We start from the raw sequence: 14,704 nt of genomic DNA, 5'->3' as shown, positions 1-14,704 counted from the left end.
TCTCTTTTCTCTCTGTTAGCCTGATCGATAGAATTTTCCGCTCTCTTAAGAGAGAAAAAGCTTTCCATGGATTAAAAAAAATCTACACTCCTTCAAAAAACCTAAGAATCAAAATAGTTTTCAGGAGAACAAAAAATCTATTTTCTTATTTTTATTCTTTTGTTTTTATTGTCAGGTTATCTGTTGTATGTGTCCGATGACCCGTATGTAAAGGACTTTGATCGTGAAACCTATGAATATTCAGGTATTGAATTTAAATACACTATGATTTCAAGTAATTCTTAAACAGTTAAATATATACATAGTTTATTGAAAATATATGATTATGGACGAACTATATAATGTAGGATGATTTTGATAGGTTGTTTATTTTATTTTTTATTTTAAAAAATTTATAAATTTTTTATCATCAGTATCAGAGGCAGATTCCTATAGTTTTATTGTTATATATATATTTTTTAAAGAATTTCATATATTTATTTATTTATTTTTATCTAAATATATTTTAGGTATATATTTTGTATTACTTATATCTTATTTATATTTTATTATAATTACGTTTTCTAACGATATATTATATGAATTTTTTCGATATATATTAATTGAAATATAAATGATCAAAATTGTAAACTTTCTTTATTCAATCTATTTAGCATGCTTCTAAATTTTTTTTTTTACGATAGAGTAGGCGAACTTCAAACTCTATGATAGATTAGGTTTTGGTAATATTTGACATCTCATAATGACTGAGAGTACCTAAAAATCCTTTACCGAAAGAGAAAGGAGGGAGCTTTAGGAGTATAGAAGGAGGCATATGGATCACATGCACTATCCTCACGCATTGGGCTTGAGTCCTGGACATTAGGTCTAGACTTAACAGGACACAGGCACGCGCGTGCTGGCCTGAGGAGCCCAAGCGCAGGCATGCTAGGCTTGTGAGCCTAGGCGCGGGCGAGGGCCTTGGGCCCATGAACCCAAACACGTGGGCAGATTTTTTTTTTTAAAAAAAGAATTTTAAAAAAAGACAAAATGGGGATTTAAAAAAAATTATGGTCCAAAATTTATATATAAAAAAAAGTTCTTTTGACGAGTGATATTTATAAAAAAAAAGAAAAAATTAGACTTTTTTATATAATTATTTTTTAATAATTTTTAATATTTTTTTGAAAAATTTTCCTAATTTTTTTTTTGTTGATATTCTCTTTATTATTTTTATAAAAATTTTTTTACCATTATCTTTATTTTTGTATGTGTACAGAAATATATTGTCAGCTTCCAATAAGATGCAAGTCATTTGTAGCCTCATGTGATCACTTTTACTAAACAAAAAGCTTAAGTAATGTGATGATTAGATAATTAGTCAATTTTGAGATTTTCAATAAAATGCAAGTCATTTGTGGCCCCATACGATCACTTTCTAATGAACAAAGAGTTCAAATAATGTGATGATTAGATAGCTAGTAATTTTTGAGATGGATCTTATAGACACTGGAAATGAGATACATCATCTAGTATAGTTTGTCATCGATGTGAATGATAAGGTGTAATTGATTATTTGGAAATGTGATTTTTTTTGTAAGATTGAGAAAGATATGTATTCCAACCTAAAAGACTTTTAAATTCTACTTGGGAGAAAGTCAACAAATCTTGCAGACACCACACCTTATAATGAAATTCATTAATGAATATGCCAAGTAGGTTGTAAATAGGACTACATCTAGTTTGATTGGATTATCAAAACTTATTAGTAAGTTTATTTTGTTTTAAGTCAAAACTGCCTAGAATTGACTATGATTTGAATCGATTAACAGTTAGTCTATACAATTTTCTATAAGATTCTAATCCTATGAATTAGATTGTTTTAAATTAATCGGAGTTTTAGATATTTCAATTTTTTTTTTTTGGATATTTTTTTATATGATGAACAATTATCTCATGATTATAAATAATATTGTTATTTTATTATTTTATGAATTTTGTTGTTCATTATTTTTATATCATATATTAATATATGGTATATGAGTTGATGTTTATGGATATCAATTATAAAATATTTTAAACTTCTTAAATTATAAGTAATTTAAGACATGAACTTTAACATAATTAATTGTGATTAATTTTTATAATACATTAAGATTTTAGACGATAATTGGAAACATTGTGAATTTTCGGCTCTAAACCAAATATAAAGTAATTATTTATATATTTAGTTATTATTAAGGTTAGTGTATATATAAACTAAGATATTAACTTATGTGCACAAATATGCCTAATTTAAACTAAGAATAATATCTGTTTCCAAATTGCTATAACCGATATTAATAAGAGAGAAAAGCTATATGAGAATAACTATGAAATCTGAAGTTGAAAAATCCAGTATATGCTCGAACAATTAGAAGTTTTAGAATCTTTTAACTTAATTTTGAAAATTCTAGAGTAGGGTAATATGACCTAATATAGATGGGACTGTGAAGCATATGATGTTTGAAAGAAATAAATTCAATAGCTCACATTACTTTAGTGAGCAGTATGTATGATTTTAAGAATACGTCTTAAAATTATGAGTAATATAGTGAATGAGCTAAAGGATATTCGCCATGTTTCGATTAACAAACAAAATGTCCAAGCTGTCATATGTTCTTTGCCCAAATACCTAATTCACATAAAAAATGCTATTTATCCATAACGTTCATTTGGACTGGCATAAGGCCCCTAAAGCCCGTAATAAGTCCCAAATCACATTAAATCTAAAATTTGGCCCAAAAGAAAAGCAAAAAATAAAGAAATTAAATAGACAGAGCTCCGCCATAGACTGGACATACCAATAGGGAGAAAACCCATCCGACCTGCATATGAATAAATTACAAGAATTTAGGGAGCTTAATCACCCTCGTAATCCACAACATTCTCAAATAATTATAAAAATAGTAATAACACCATACATAGGGAGCTCAGCTTTCCAAAAGCAATCCAATATCACAAAATATATTAGTTGAAAATAAAGATTCCTACAACCCAAACGATACATTTAATAGTCACTACGGAATTCTAGAGTTAAAGTTTCAAAATATATAATAAAAATATAGATAATCTTGCGAAAAAAAAAGCATGCTAACTTCAAAGAAATACACATGTCATATGGAGAGTTCAACCCAATGGGTATAGATATTGAATATCAAAATAATTTCTATATAAATCTATCTACAACTAATGCAACCTAATATGAAATGCACATATAACATACAAACAATACATTAAAATTCGCATAAGAAGATAATAAGGAGCCACATGCGTACTCAAACACGCATCCATCATATATTATATACATATGGGAGCTCACCCCTACCACAGTTCTCTTAATCCAAGAGGTCCGGCGAAATTAATTCAAATCGATTTCTCTTAGTTCCTAATGCGAGGAACAACGAGTTCAAGTCAAGCCGATCCACCTCGACTATATATATCCATAAGATCGGGCCTCAAGATAAATTAACTCTAGCCGATCTGTTCGTCCAAACCATATCTACAATATACCACATATACATTCATGCATTTGACTCCAAATTATCCCAAGGCAATATCCACAAACAAAAGCAATAAATAATTATACAATAATTAAAATATTTTTGACCTATAACCAAATATATACATATAAATAATGATGAATGAGTATGTCAAATATACATTAATAATATTAAAATTATAAAAATATTCAATATCCAACTCACTAATTTGTCAACCTATTGCTATTGGTTCGGTTGAAAGAAAAAAGATGATCGACATCAATACCTATAAAGACATATTGATTTCTATGAAGCACTGACCATCAATAGAATAATTAAACTACAAAAGCAATAATAAAAATCCTAAGATTTTGCCGAAATTTCGACAAAACTCCCTCTATACCTAGGACCTAGCCTCCCTATACCAAAACTCAATTTATATATCTCAACGAACTCAATGGCCTTAGACTCACAAATAAATATATATTGTCTATCAAGAGCCTATTAGAACCACACAACTATTATGAAATTTCAATTTTTAGCTTAAACACCTAAGCTTCACTACTGTCTTAAAAATATCAAAATCAGTCTAAAAAATTTCACATATATTCTTTAGAGTCCTTAGTTATAATATCTTATAACTGAAATTAACTTTTCTCAATTATAGAAATCTAAGAATATTTAATTAGGTTACAAGTTAATCATTAATATTATAACTCGACCATCTTTTAAAGCGGTCTACTGAGTACTTCAATCTACTTAAAAATCCGATCCCATGCATTGGTGAGCTATTGATGCTTCGAATACACTTTTAAAATGCCAAGTTATAGAGCTAAAGACGATTCCTTAAAATTTCCTTCCGATCATCCAATATGGCCAAATTAATTTTGTTCATCCATCTATCGTCTTCTTGATATGTTATCGATATGTTATCCATCGAGGCGTATTAGGCGTCAAATTGAAGCTTGTGGAACGTATAACATGATTACCAGGCTCGATAACTGAAATAGTCCGTTGATTAGCTGAGATCTGAGATATAAGTCTCGATTTTCTCTCTCCTCAATCTCACCGAAAACTTTATGAATCGGTGTGGTTGGTCCCAAATGAAAGCCCATACTACTAAGAGTCCAACGTCACTGGAAACACCTTAATTCGACATCGAAATTGCTGGAAATGATGTTAAAAAGTTTTTAGTTGCTTGTTTTCTCTCTGTTCATGATTTTCTCCATCTCTCGTCGAAATTCGACGTTGTTCTAGTTATGGGAGAGTTGTCAACCACCACTTGTCTTCCAATGAAGCTCGATATCGCCGATGGTAGGGTGGTGGCCGGTGAAAATAGAAGAAAGAAGAAGAGCAGGAAAGGGAGGAAGAGAGAAAGAGAGCGAGCATGGGGGAGGGGTCCTGTTGCACTGCATTTCTTTTTTTTTTTTTTAAATGAAAACTACAAATTAATTCTTAATCTTTTAAAATAACTCAAATCAGTATAAATCTTTTTTAAACAATAAATTCATTTAAATTTCAAATATTAAGTCAACTCTCTCGATTTATTTACATATCTATTTATAGAATAATTTTACTTAAAATAATATTAATTATTTTATAATTAAAATATTTTAATGCTGAAATATATTCAATTGAATGAATTTCATAATTCAATTTATTACAGTGGTATATATAAATAGTTTCATTAATACACTACAATTCAGTATATTAAAATTAAAAATTAAAAACCACGAAACCACTCATACATAATAAAATAATATGATAAAATAAAATAATAAATACATGAACCAATTAAATATTACTACATTTTAAAATATTACTTTAAAATAATATGGTTATAATAAAACTCAACATTACTATTGTTATGTTTATATTACATTATTTACTAATAAATTAATAATTAATTAAATATTTTCAAAATTTAAAAATTCTCCAAATCATAATATTAATAAAATAATATTTTAAATAAAGTATATATATATTTTATATTAAATATATAAAAAATGTTATGCGCTTCCTAGAGTTAGAGTAGAAACGTCTCTATTTAAATTTAGTGAGTATAAAAATATATATAACTAGCTCTAATTTCTAAGGAAGAAAGAGAGACTAGTAAAAACATTAAGGTGTAAACTAATAAGAAATTAAAAAAAAATCTAACAAAAAATAATAAAAAAAAGAAGAGTAAAGGTCCTTTTGTATAGAAGAAAAAAAAATATTGCTAAGGTCAAATATTTTAATTGTATAAAACAGGATTGAAATACTTTCATAATGTTTTATGACTTCCTTGTATGTAAAGGGTTGAAGTGGAGTATGGGTAAAAAGTAAAAAAGTAAGGGTGAACATTGGATTCATTTAGTTTAAAATGGAATTGCATAAAAAAAATTAAAAATTAATTTTATTAAAATCATAAAAATTGAATCAAACTTATTAAAGATAATAATGGAATTAAATTAAATTAAAAACTTTTAATTCAAATAAGTTATTTCACTTCTTCACTTCCGTGAATTAAAATCTTCATTCATTTAAAAAATATCTTCCAGCATCAAAAATAAAATCTCATAAAAAAATTAGTAATAAACAAATCTAATGGTAACTCTAAACTCTTACCAATTCGATTTTTCATGTAATGAAAATAATGATTCTCATTCAAAAATTTCTTTCATTGTTGAAAATATTCTCATCCAAAAATCATTAACAAATAGATCTACAATTCTTATACAAAAGAATAAATTATAAAATCTAATATATTTGTTAAAGACTCAGCTACAACTCAAGAACTTTGTTACTTATACAACCACAAACTCACATACGAAGATTGAGGAAAAACTATAGATGGCGAGGAGGAAAATGAAGTGAGGGCGAGGGAAAGCGTGAGCATGAGGATAGCCTATGTCGGGCGACAGTGACAGTGAGATCGAGGGCATCAGCGAGGGTGAAATCAAGAGCAGTAGCAATGACGAGTCGAGAGCAGCAGTGGCAACAATGGCGAGATGAGAGCAGCAGAGATGACGAAATGAAGAGCAGCAGCAACAATGAGAGCAAGAGTGAGAGCAGCAATGGCAGAGATAGCGAGACCTAGAGCGGCAACAGCACCAATGTGAGAGAGACAATGACAATGCTGAATTTATAGAAAAGAGAAGAAAGGGAAAGACTTTGAGAAGATAAAGATGGCAGCCAATTGAAGGAAAGGAGAAGGTAAGCAATGAATTTATACTAATTTTTGAACAGCTCAGATCTTTCGATTAAAAGAAACGACTAGAATCTTATTGATTTTAAATTTAAAAAAACTCAAAAAATAAGTAACGAACGCGGTAAAGGATCAAAATCTAAACCCTTTTTAAAGCTAAGTATGAGACACAACCATCATGCTCAAGGCCAATAATGTGTGGATGCAGCTAATATATTATAAGTATAGTTTTCGGTTTAGTTTTATTAAATTGAAATTTTACATTTTAAAATAAATCGAATTAATTAAATTAATTTTTAAAAAATAAAAAATAAACTGAATCAAATTTTTTAATAAAATCGAATTAAAATTTTAATTTAATTCAATTTAATCAATCTTTTAGGTCACCAAACTCTACTCATCCCTCACCAAACTCTACTCATCCCTAATAAGAAGCTGGTGGTTTGAGAGATGGGTGCTAAAACAATGTCGTTTCTATATTCCCTTATGCTTTGTTTGATTAAAGAAATTGAAGAGAAAAAGAAAAGAAATTTAAGGTTTTTTTTTTTAAGAAAACAATTTGTTTATAGAAAATATTTTCATAGAAAATTTTATTTATAGAAAATATTTTCTAAGAATTTAATTTATTTTTTCCTTTCATTTATTGTAATTTAAAAATAGAGAACATTAATAAATTTATATACAATAGAGTTAATAAAATTTTTAAAATACAAAAAATTATTTTATTTTTTAAAAGAATAAATCATTTTCTTTAAAAATAATTATATTATATTTTATATTTAATTAAGAAAATTTTCTTTTTACTAAATTTCTTAAGAGCACTAAAGGTAAAAAGTAAGAAAAATATTTTGGTGAAATAAATAGACTTAATTTCTTTAAACTCCCTTATTTGGACAACAAACAAAAGAGGAAAAAAGAGCGAAAATGAATAGAAATTACATTTCTTTATCCCTTGAAATGAACCCAAAATATTTCCGGGAGAGAAGTTAATATTATTTGTATCAAAATTCTTTAATACCCTTGAAATAAAGGGTCTCCTTTTAGATTGTAAGGGCATTATAGTTTTAGATACATCTCCCATCCTCAACCGTGATTTTTAGGGATATTTATAAAATTTTCAAGCTCTCAACAAGCCAACAACTGTTTTGGAAGTCCTCTATACAAGACCACTCATACTCGGGACTGCCCTTGTATGCCAAAAACTAGGGGTGTAAACGAATCGAGCCGAACCGAACTATGAAGAGCTCAAGCTTGGTTCGTTAAAATTTTTTCGAGCTCGAGCCGAATTCGAGCTTTACTCATATCGAACTCGAGCCGAGTATTAAGAAGGTCAAGCTTGGCTCATTTAGCAAACGAGTTTAGATGAGTCGAGATTTTATCAAGCTGATTCGAACTTTTATCGAGCTGAGTCTCAAATAGTTTACGAGTAATTTAATTTATTTACATGTATAATGAGTTTTAGTTTAAAACTAATAAGTTTAAAACTAAAATAATTTTAGTTAAATAAATATATCTACAAATTAGCATGTAAACTTATAAAGATGAGTTTTTAAATCTTAATGATCCAAATATATGCAAGTTTAAGAGTGTAACTAAACTATATAGAGCTGAATTTTAAAAAATTTAGATTTGGTTCATTAAAGTATATGTAGGGTTTGAGTTTATTTTCTCTTATGATAGAAATTTCAGTTTGCTTAACGAGACCGTTCACGAGCCTATTCGCGAGCTTGCTCATGAACTTAGAAACGAGCCGAGCTCACGAGCCTTAACGAGCCGAATACTATGGAGTTCAAGCTTGGCTCGTTTACCAAACGAGCCTAAAAATTAAGCTCGAGCTTGGCTCATTTAGAAATCGAGTCGAGCTCGGTTGGGCTTTTATCGAATCGAACCTCGAATAACTCACGAACGGTTTGGTTCATTTACACCCCTACCGAAAACAGTCCCATACGAGGACTTGAACGAGCAGCACAAAAAACGTGTTGCAGCAAATAATTCAACTTCAGGCATATGAATAACAGCTAATTGTTCAATTGAACTCCAATTCTACCACAGCTCAACTACAAAGACTTCTTAAAGACATAGGCTTCACTTGTATATAAAAAGTTACAAACTAAAAGCAAAATAAGTAAAGATGACGTTTCTCACCGAGATAAGATGTTACGCAGTTTTTTTTTCCCCTGAAAATAAGTTGAATATTCCTTTCTAAATATCTTTCTCTTACACTAACATGCTGGCTTGCAAATAGGAATCTTGATGCCCATGCTAGATGGATCAATACAAGCTATATCCAAAAAATTGGCTAATGATAATGGCCAGGCCAAGGGCAATTGCTATGAGAGATGAAATCCAAGTGAGTTTCTCAGTGATTCTAGGTACTCGATCCTTTAGTGCCTGACTACAAGAGCCTAAGAATACAGTATAGCTTCCCATTGCAACAACAGTTCCCAATAGGAACATGATAAGAAATGCAGCACCAGCCAAGCGCGAAGGCAATGCAAGCGCAGGCAAGACCATCATCAATGCATCTGGTTGCAACCCATGGATAATCCCAGTGGCAAAAGTAGCAAAACCTATCTTCTTCTTCCCCACTGTTGGGCTTTCTAGTGCTTCATAAACACTAACATCACACTCACCATTTTCAAGGGCAACACATGGGGTTGGGACTTCTGAAGCTTCCCTAATTCCCATAGCACCAATAACAAGTAGTGTAAAACCAACTACTCTTGTGCCCCAAGTTCTGATAATCTCAATGTGGAGCTGATCCTTTAGCAATAGAAACAGCAAACCAAATATAACCTGACCAGCATCATGGCCACATCCCCAAAGAGCTCCAACAACGGCACTTTCCATTCGGGAGCGGCCAATTGAAAGTGGAGCCAAAGCAGCAAGGTGGTCCGGTCCTGACAGCGTATGTAAGCAACCGGCAAAGAAACCAGTCCAAGCACTAGTTAATAATTCAGTTCGCAAAAGTTTTGCCCCAACTGCAGCAGCAGCAACAGGACCCCCAGTCTTTGCAGCAGTCTGGAAGGTTGCAAATGCTGGTGAAGCAAAAACAGGGTGGATTAAGAACATGATGACAGCCGAGAGTATTATAAACGTCCCAAGATTTACTACCTGCAAAATTTTTAGAAAATATATATTCAATAAGCTCTTCAAACAAAGATGCAAAGCAACCATAACTTGTGCAACAAAGTTTATGAAGATTCAGACTCATTTGACATTCTGGAAGTGCTCAAGATGAACCAAGTTTTCTAATATTTCTGATAGTTACTTCATCAGATTACCTGTCCTAAAAGATTGCTGACATGATAAAATTGCACCAAATTTAAGCATCTTCCTTAACCAATTCCAAATTATCACATATGCATAGAAAGGAAAAGGAAAAAGGGAAATTATGAGTCATTGTATAACAAATTCAGTGTGCTGCCACAAACATTACCGTGATGAAAATTACAATCAACATGGACAATGTGCACGAGCGTGTGTGTGTGTGTGTGAGAGAGAGAGAGAGAGAGAGAGACCACTTGGTTTCAAACAATAGGGATCTCATGAGCGCTTCAAACCATTCTTTGCAACTAGAAATAAACCAACAATTAAGGTCTATCAAATAAATCAAATACAGGTCAAAATGGGATATGATAAGAGCACTCATATTGGGGCAACCATGCATTGAGATACATCAAAACAAATAAATAATAGGATGTTCATGCGCAAATTAATTTATTGAAGTTAACATTTGGACAACATACAGGAGAAAGTAGAATTGGATACAAATTTGTTTGCTAATGCTGTATGCATATAATTTAAAGGAAAGAGAGAGAGTGACAAAGGGGGAAAAAAAAGACGAGGGCAAGTGTTATAATATGAATGATCAAAGCATTTGAAGTCAGCTTATGGGCATGGCATATTGAAAACGAGTCACGATCAAGACCACAGGGTCTTTGTCCTATAAATAAGTAGGTAGATGGGATGGTATCAAACTCTCAATACAAGTGTGACAGCCTCGTGGCTTCAAAGAAGGGAGAGTTACTTGAACTTCTGAGGACATAAATCTTATACAACAACAGTAACACCAGCTTTCAAGAAGCGGGGAAGAGAACACTTCATGACTGACCAAAACATACAGTGATAAATAAATAATATATTTTTAATATTCACAATATTCAAAGTCTCATAGACTCTTTACCTATTAGGAATTAATATCACAATTATCTTCCTAGCAACAAAATGAATTAACAGATTGACACTGTATTATAATTACTCTACCAGTATCTCCCCTTATTTCATCTACCTATTCATTTCTTTCAAATAAAAAAATGTAAAAAAGAGTTATGGATATGCATTATCCTATTTGATAGATTCTAATCAAAGTGGTTGCAACAAATAAGATCAACATCTTAGCTTGTTATCTCTAATTTGATTTTTTAGTTGCTATCTTTAGTTTAATTTTTAAATTTTAATACAAGATAGAAAGTATTTTGAATTCAAATGTCGATGCAATCTGAATGTAGCCTTCACTATTGTTATAGGTTATAAGAAATAAATATGTTAATATAGGAAGTAAATATTAATAGATGGGTCAGTTGCTTAATTTTAGAAATTGTATAATTATAGACTTGATTTTTTTTCCTGTTTATATATCGTCTCTCATGTATAAATAGACTGTAATCTCTATTGTGAAACACAATAAACAAAATATAATCTTTCTACATGGTATCAGAGCCATTCTCGTAGAGATTTATTTTCTCTCTCGTCAAGTTTTAAATTTTTGGGGACTTAGAACTCCTGTTCTTTTGTGTTATCCATCTAGGATAATATTTGTCTCTCACAGTTCACCTAAAGAGGATGCCAAAGTCGCCTTGCAGCCCCCTTGTCAGATTTGTGGTTTGTTTGCCGTTAGGGTGTTGGGTGGATACGTTTTTTTGATACTATTCATTTGGGTTATTTTTGGAGACTCAGAGCTCTGTTTATTTTGGTTACCCATCTGTTCATTTGGGTTACTCATAAAGGATAATATTTGAAGATTTAGGGCTCTGTTTATTTTGGTTACCCATCTGTTTATTTGGGTTACTCATAAAGGATAATATTTGGAGATTTAGGGCTCTGTTTATTTGGGTTACCCATAAAAGGGTAACATTTGGGGACTTAGGGCTCTGTTCATTTAGATTAGGTAAAAGGGTAACATTTGGAGACTTAGGGCTCTGTTCATTTAGATTAGGTATAAAGGGTAACATTTGGAGACTCAGTGCTCTGTTCATTTGGGTTATTCATAAAGGGTAACATTTGGAGACTTAGGACTCTGTTCATCGGGTACTGTTCACAAATACTGTTCATCGGATACCGTTCACGAATACTGTTCATTGTTTACTGGTTACTGTTCACGAGTACTGTTCATTGGTTACTGTTCACGAGTACTATTCTTCTAATCTTTTGTTTATGTTGATTATTTTGGGTTGGTTGTCTTTATGGCTGAAGTTAAAACCAATGTGATTCTTGTGATGTCTAAAATCACGGAATACAAATTAAATAGATCTAATTTTTTTGATTGGAGTAAGGCTATCCGTATTTATTTACGAAGAATTGAAATGGATGATCATCTTACTAAGAATTCTTCTACTAATGAAACTCATAGAGATTGGATGAGGGATGATGCTCGTTTGTTTCTGCAGATTCGAAATTCTATTCATAGTGAGGTGATTAGTCTTATTAATCATTCTGAATTTGTTAAAGAATTAATGGAGTATTTGAAATTTTTATATTCTGGCAAAGGGAATATTTCCTATATTTATGATGTGTGTTAAGGCGTTTTACCAAGCTGAGAAAATGTGGTCTCCCATTCTAGTGCTGAACCTGAATGTTGAGTCATGACAAAAGCCGTTTGTGAAGTTTTGTGGGTACATCAACTATTGTAAGAAGTTGCGTTCATAGATTCGGTGTAATAAATACGTTAATATGGGAAGTAAACATTGATAGATGGGTCAGTTGCTTATATATGTAACAAGTTGGACATGATTAACATTTATGCTCCAACTTGAGGGGGAGTGTTATAGGTTATAGGAAATAAATATGTTAATATAAGAAGTAAATATTGATAGATGGGTCAGTTGCTTAATTTTAGGGATTGTATAATTATAGGCTTAGTTTTGCTTTCTGTTTAAATACCGTCTCATGTATAAATAGGTTGTAATCTTTATTGTGAAACACAACAACAAATATTATATTTCTACAACTATGAAAAGGCACTTGAGATCATTGAATAAAACATTCAGAAAATATTATATTATTCATCAGTTTATGAGATCCAAGAATTCTCTTAAGCAAGTTCTCAATTTATTTCACAATATGTTCCTCAAAGAGATGCAGAAACATTAACAAGGGAAAATCAGTCAGGCGAGCGGAGGATTTCCGGTTAATTGACTTGTGACGAAATCCTATTTAAGGGCACATAACAAAAAGATTTTGGGATCACCATTTATAATTATTGGAAAATTTCGGAAAAACTTTCTGGCCAGGAAACCTTCCACTAGTAACATGTCATAAAAGGAAGAGACGAAGGAGCTAAACTAAACACAGGCAGACAAAGACATTGATTCCATCTCAAGCCATGTGCAAGCCCAATATCATTCAAAAGTATAAGTAAAGATTATAATCCATCTTTAGATGTGGGATCATTTCAGTAGACCAAAAAAAAAAAAAAAAAGATAAGGCGAGTTCCATGAAAATATAGAACAGATACTGAACTTTGTCAGAAAAGAGAGAATTAGATGTCTCAACTATGCATTTATTTCTAGAAAAGAAAGGAGATCTAGGCATTTCATTGTCTATGACGACATGCTTTGAGATTTTGATGATAATATCGAAAGTTGATTTACAAATGCTCCAATAAAGTTTATGCATTTACGCTGAAATAATCCCACCCGCCAAGGCAACTCCCTAGCATCCAATTTCATATGAAATTATTCAATTCTGGGCAATTCTCATATAATTCCCCTTGGACTTAATTTGATGACAGCCTAATAGCTCTCGCATCTTCCGATACCGCATCACCAATTCTTAATGCCGGTTTTTGTAGAAATTTCATTAAAGGACCTGTCTTTTCACCATTCCATTGCATGATTACAGAATCGCCCTCAAGGAAATTTACCAATAACTAGGTTATAAACGTATTAAGCCCGATATGGTCGCTGAAATCTGAAACTTCATCATCATACAAGAAAAAAAAATTCCAGCAAATCCAATTGAACACTAATCATAACATGATAAAACAACAGGAACACATAACCAACGCAAAGAAAGGCAAAAAAAAAAAACACATGTTTTTGCGCACTACTTACGAAATAATTGAAAGAAGAACAATACCTTTTGTTGCACAGGAGCTCCATTTACGATCTGTTGATGAAAATGGGATTTTGGAACTGACCCAGTTCGCGAGAAAACCAGGGGTGGAGGGGTTGATGGGTTCTCATGTTTGCAGGAAACTAAGTTGAGTCGCCTGAACTCGGGGCGTGGTATAGAGGGAAGACCGAATTTGAGCGAGTCAACTCGTCGAAGTGGAGGGAGAAATAGGGTGGGTTTAAGATGGAATTTGAGAGTAGGAGTAGGAGAAGAAGAATATAGAAGCCTCTCCATGGCCTCCCTCCGTCTTTCTCTCTCTGCGTGTTTCGGCGGACAGGTTTAGCTTAGGCAAAGGGAGAGAGAGAGCCAGAGAGAGAGGGGAAGGGCTACGGAGGTGCGGTTGTTGAGGATAGAGTTTTGGCTGATGAAAGTCTCAGCTGAAAATTGGGAAAATAGGAATAATCCCGTTCTTGTTGGTGCATAAATTCAATATTTTGCCACCATTCCCACGATTATGGCATTAATCATATAAGTCCAAAAATTTAAATTAATTTTTTAAACAAGTTTATTGGAAAAAAATTTTAAAACTGATATTTATATCTAATTTTAAAATATTAAATAATAAAATCAACCCTTACTTATTTATTTTAATTTTAATTATTTATTTTTTATTCATATT

General features: G+C 31.4%; 1 protein-coding gene across 3 annotated transcripts; it reads right to left on the bottom strand.

Moving 5' to 3' along the window:
• Positions 1 to 6,127: 6,127 nt before the first annotated feature.
• On the bottom strand, positions 6,128 to 14,493 carry LOC110626849. 3 transcript variants are annotated; one of them, XR_006352631.1, is made up of 3 exons: positions 14,050 to 14,493; positions 8,836 to 9,804; positions 6,128 to 6,621 (listed from the first exon to the last, which is right to left on the bottom strand). XR_006352631.1 is itself a non-coding variant. In XM_021772981.2 (2 exons), exons 1-2 carry the CDS (start codon positions 14,317 to 14,319, stop codon positions 8,962 to 8,964), a joined length of 1,113 nt encoding a protein of 370 aa, XP_021628673.1. In that variant the 5' UTR covers positions 14,320 to 14,493; the 3' UTR covers positions 8,670 to 8,961. The 3 variants fall into 3 exon arrangements, 1 of the variants encoding a protein (XP_021628673.1); XR_006352632.1 differs by having other exon boundaries at positions 6,128 to 6,578; XM_021772981.2 differs by lacking the exon at positions 6,128 to 6,621 and having other exon boundaries at positions 8,670 to 9,804.
• Positions 14,494 to 14,704: the final 211 nt, after the last annotated feature.

The sequence above is a fragment of the Manihot esculenta genome, chromosome 11 (assembly GCF_001659605.2).
Source record: "Manihot esculenta cultivar AM560-2 chromosome 11, M.esculenta_v8, whole genome shotgun sequence".
In the NCBI taxonomy this organism is placed as follows: Eukaryota; Viridiplantae; Streptophyta; class Magnoliopsida; order Malpighiales; family Euphorbiaceae; genus Manihot; species Manihot esculenta.
Note: the sequence above shows the minus strand (reverse complement) of the source record. Positions and strands in the feature narration are given on the sequence as shown.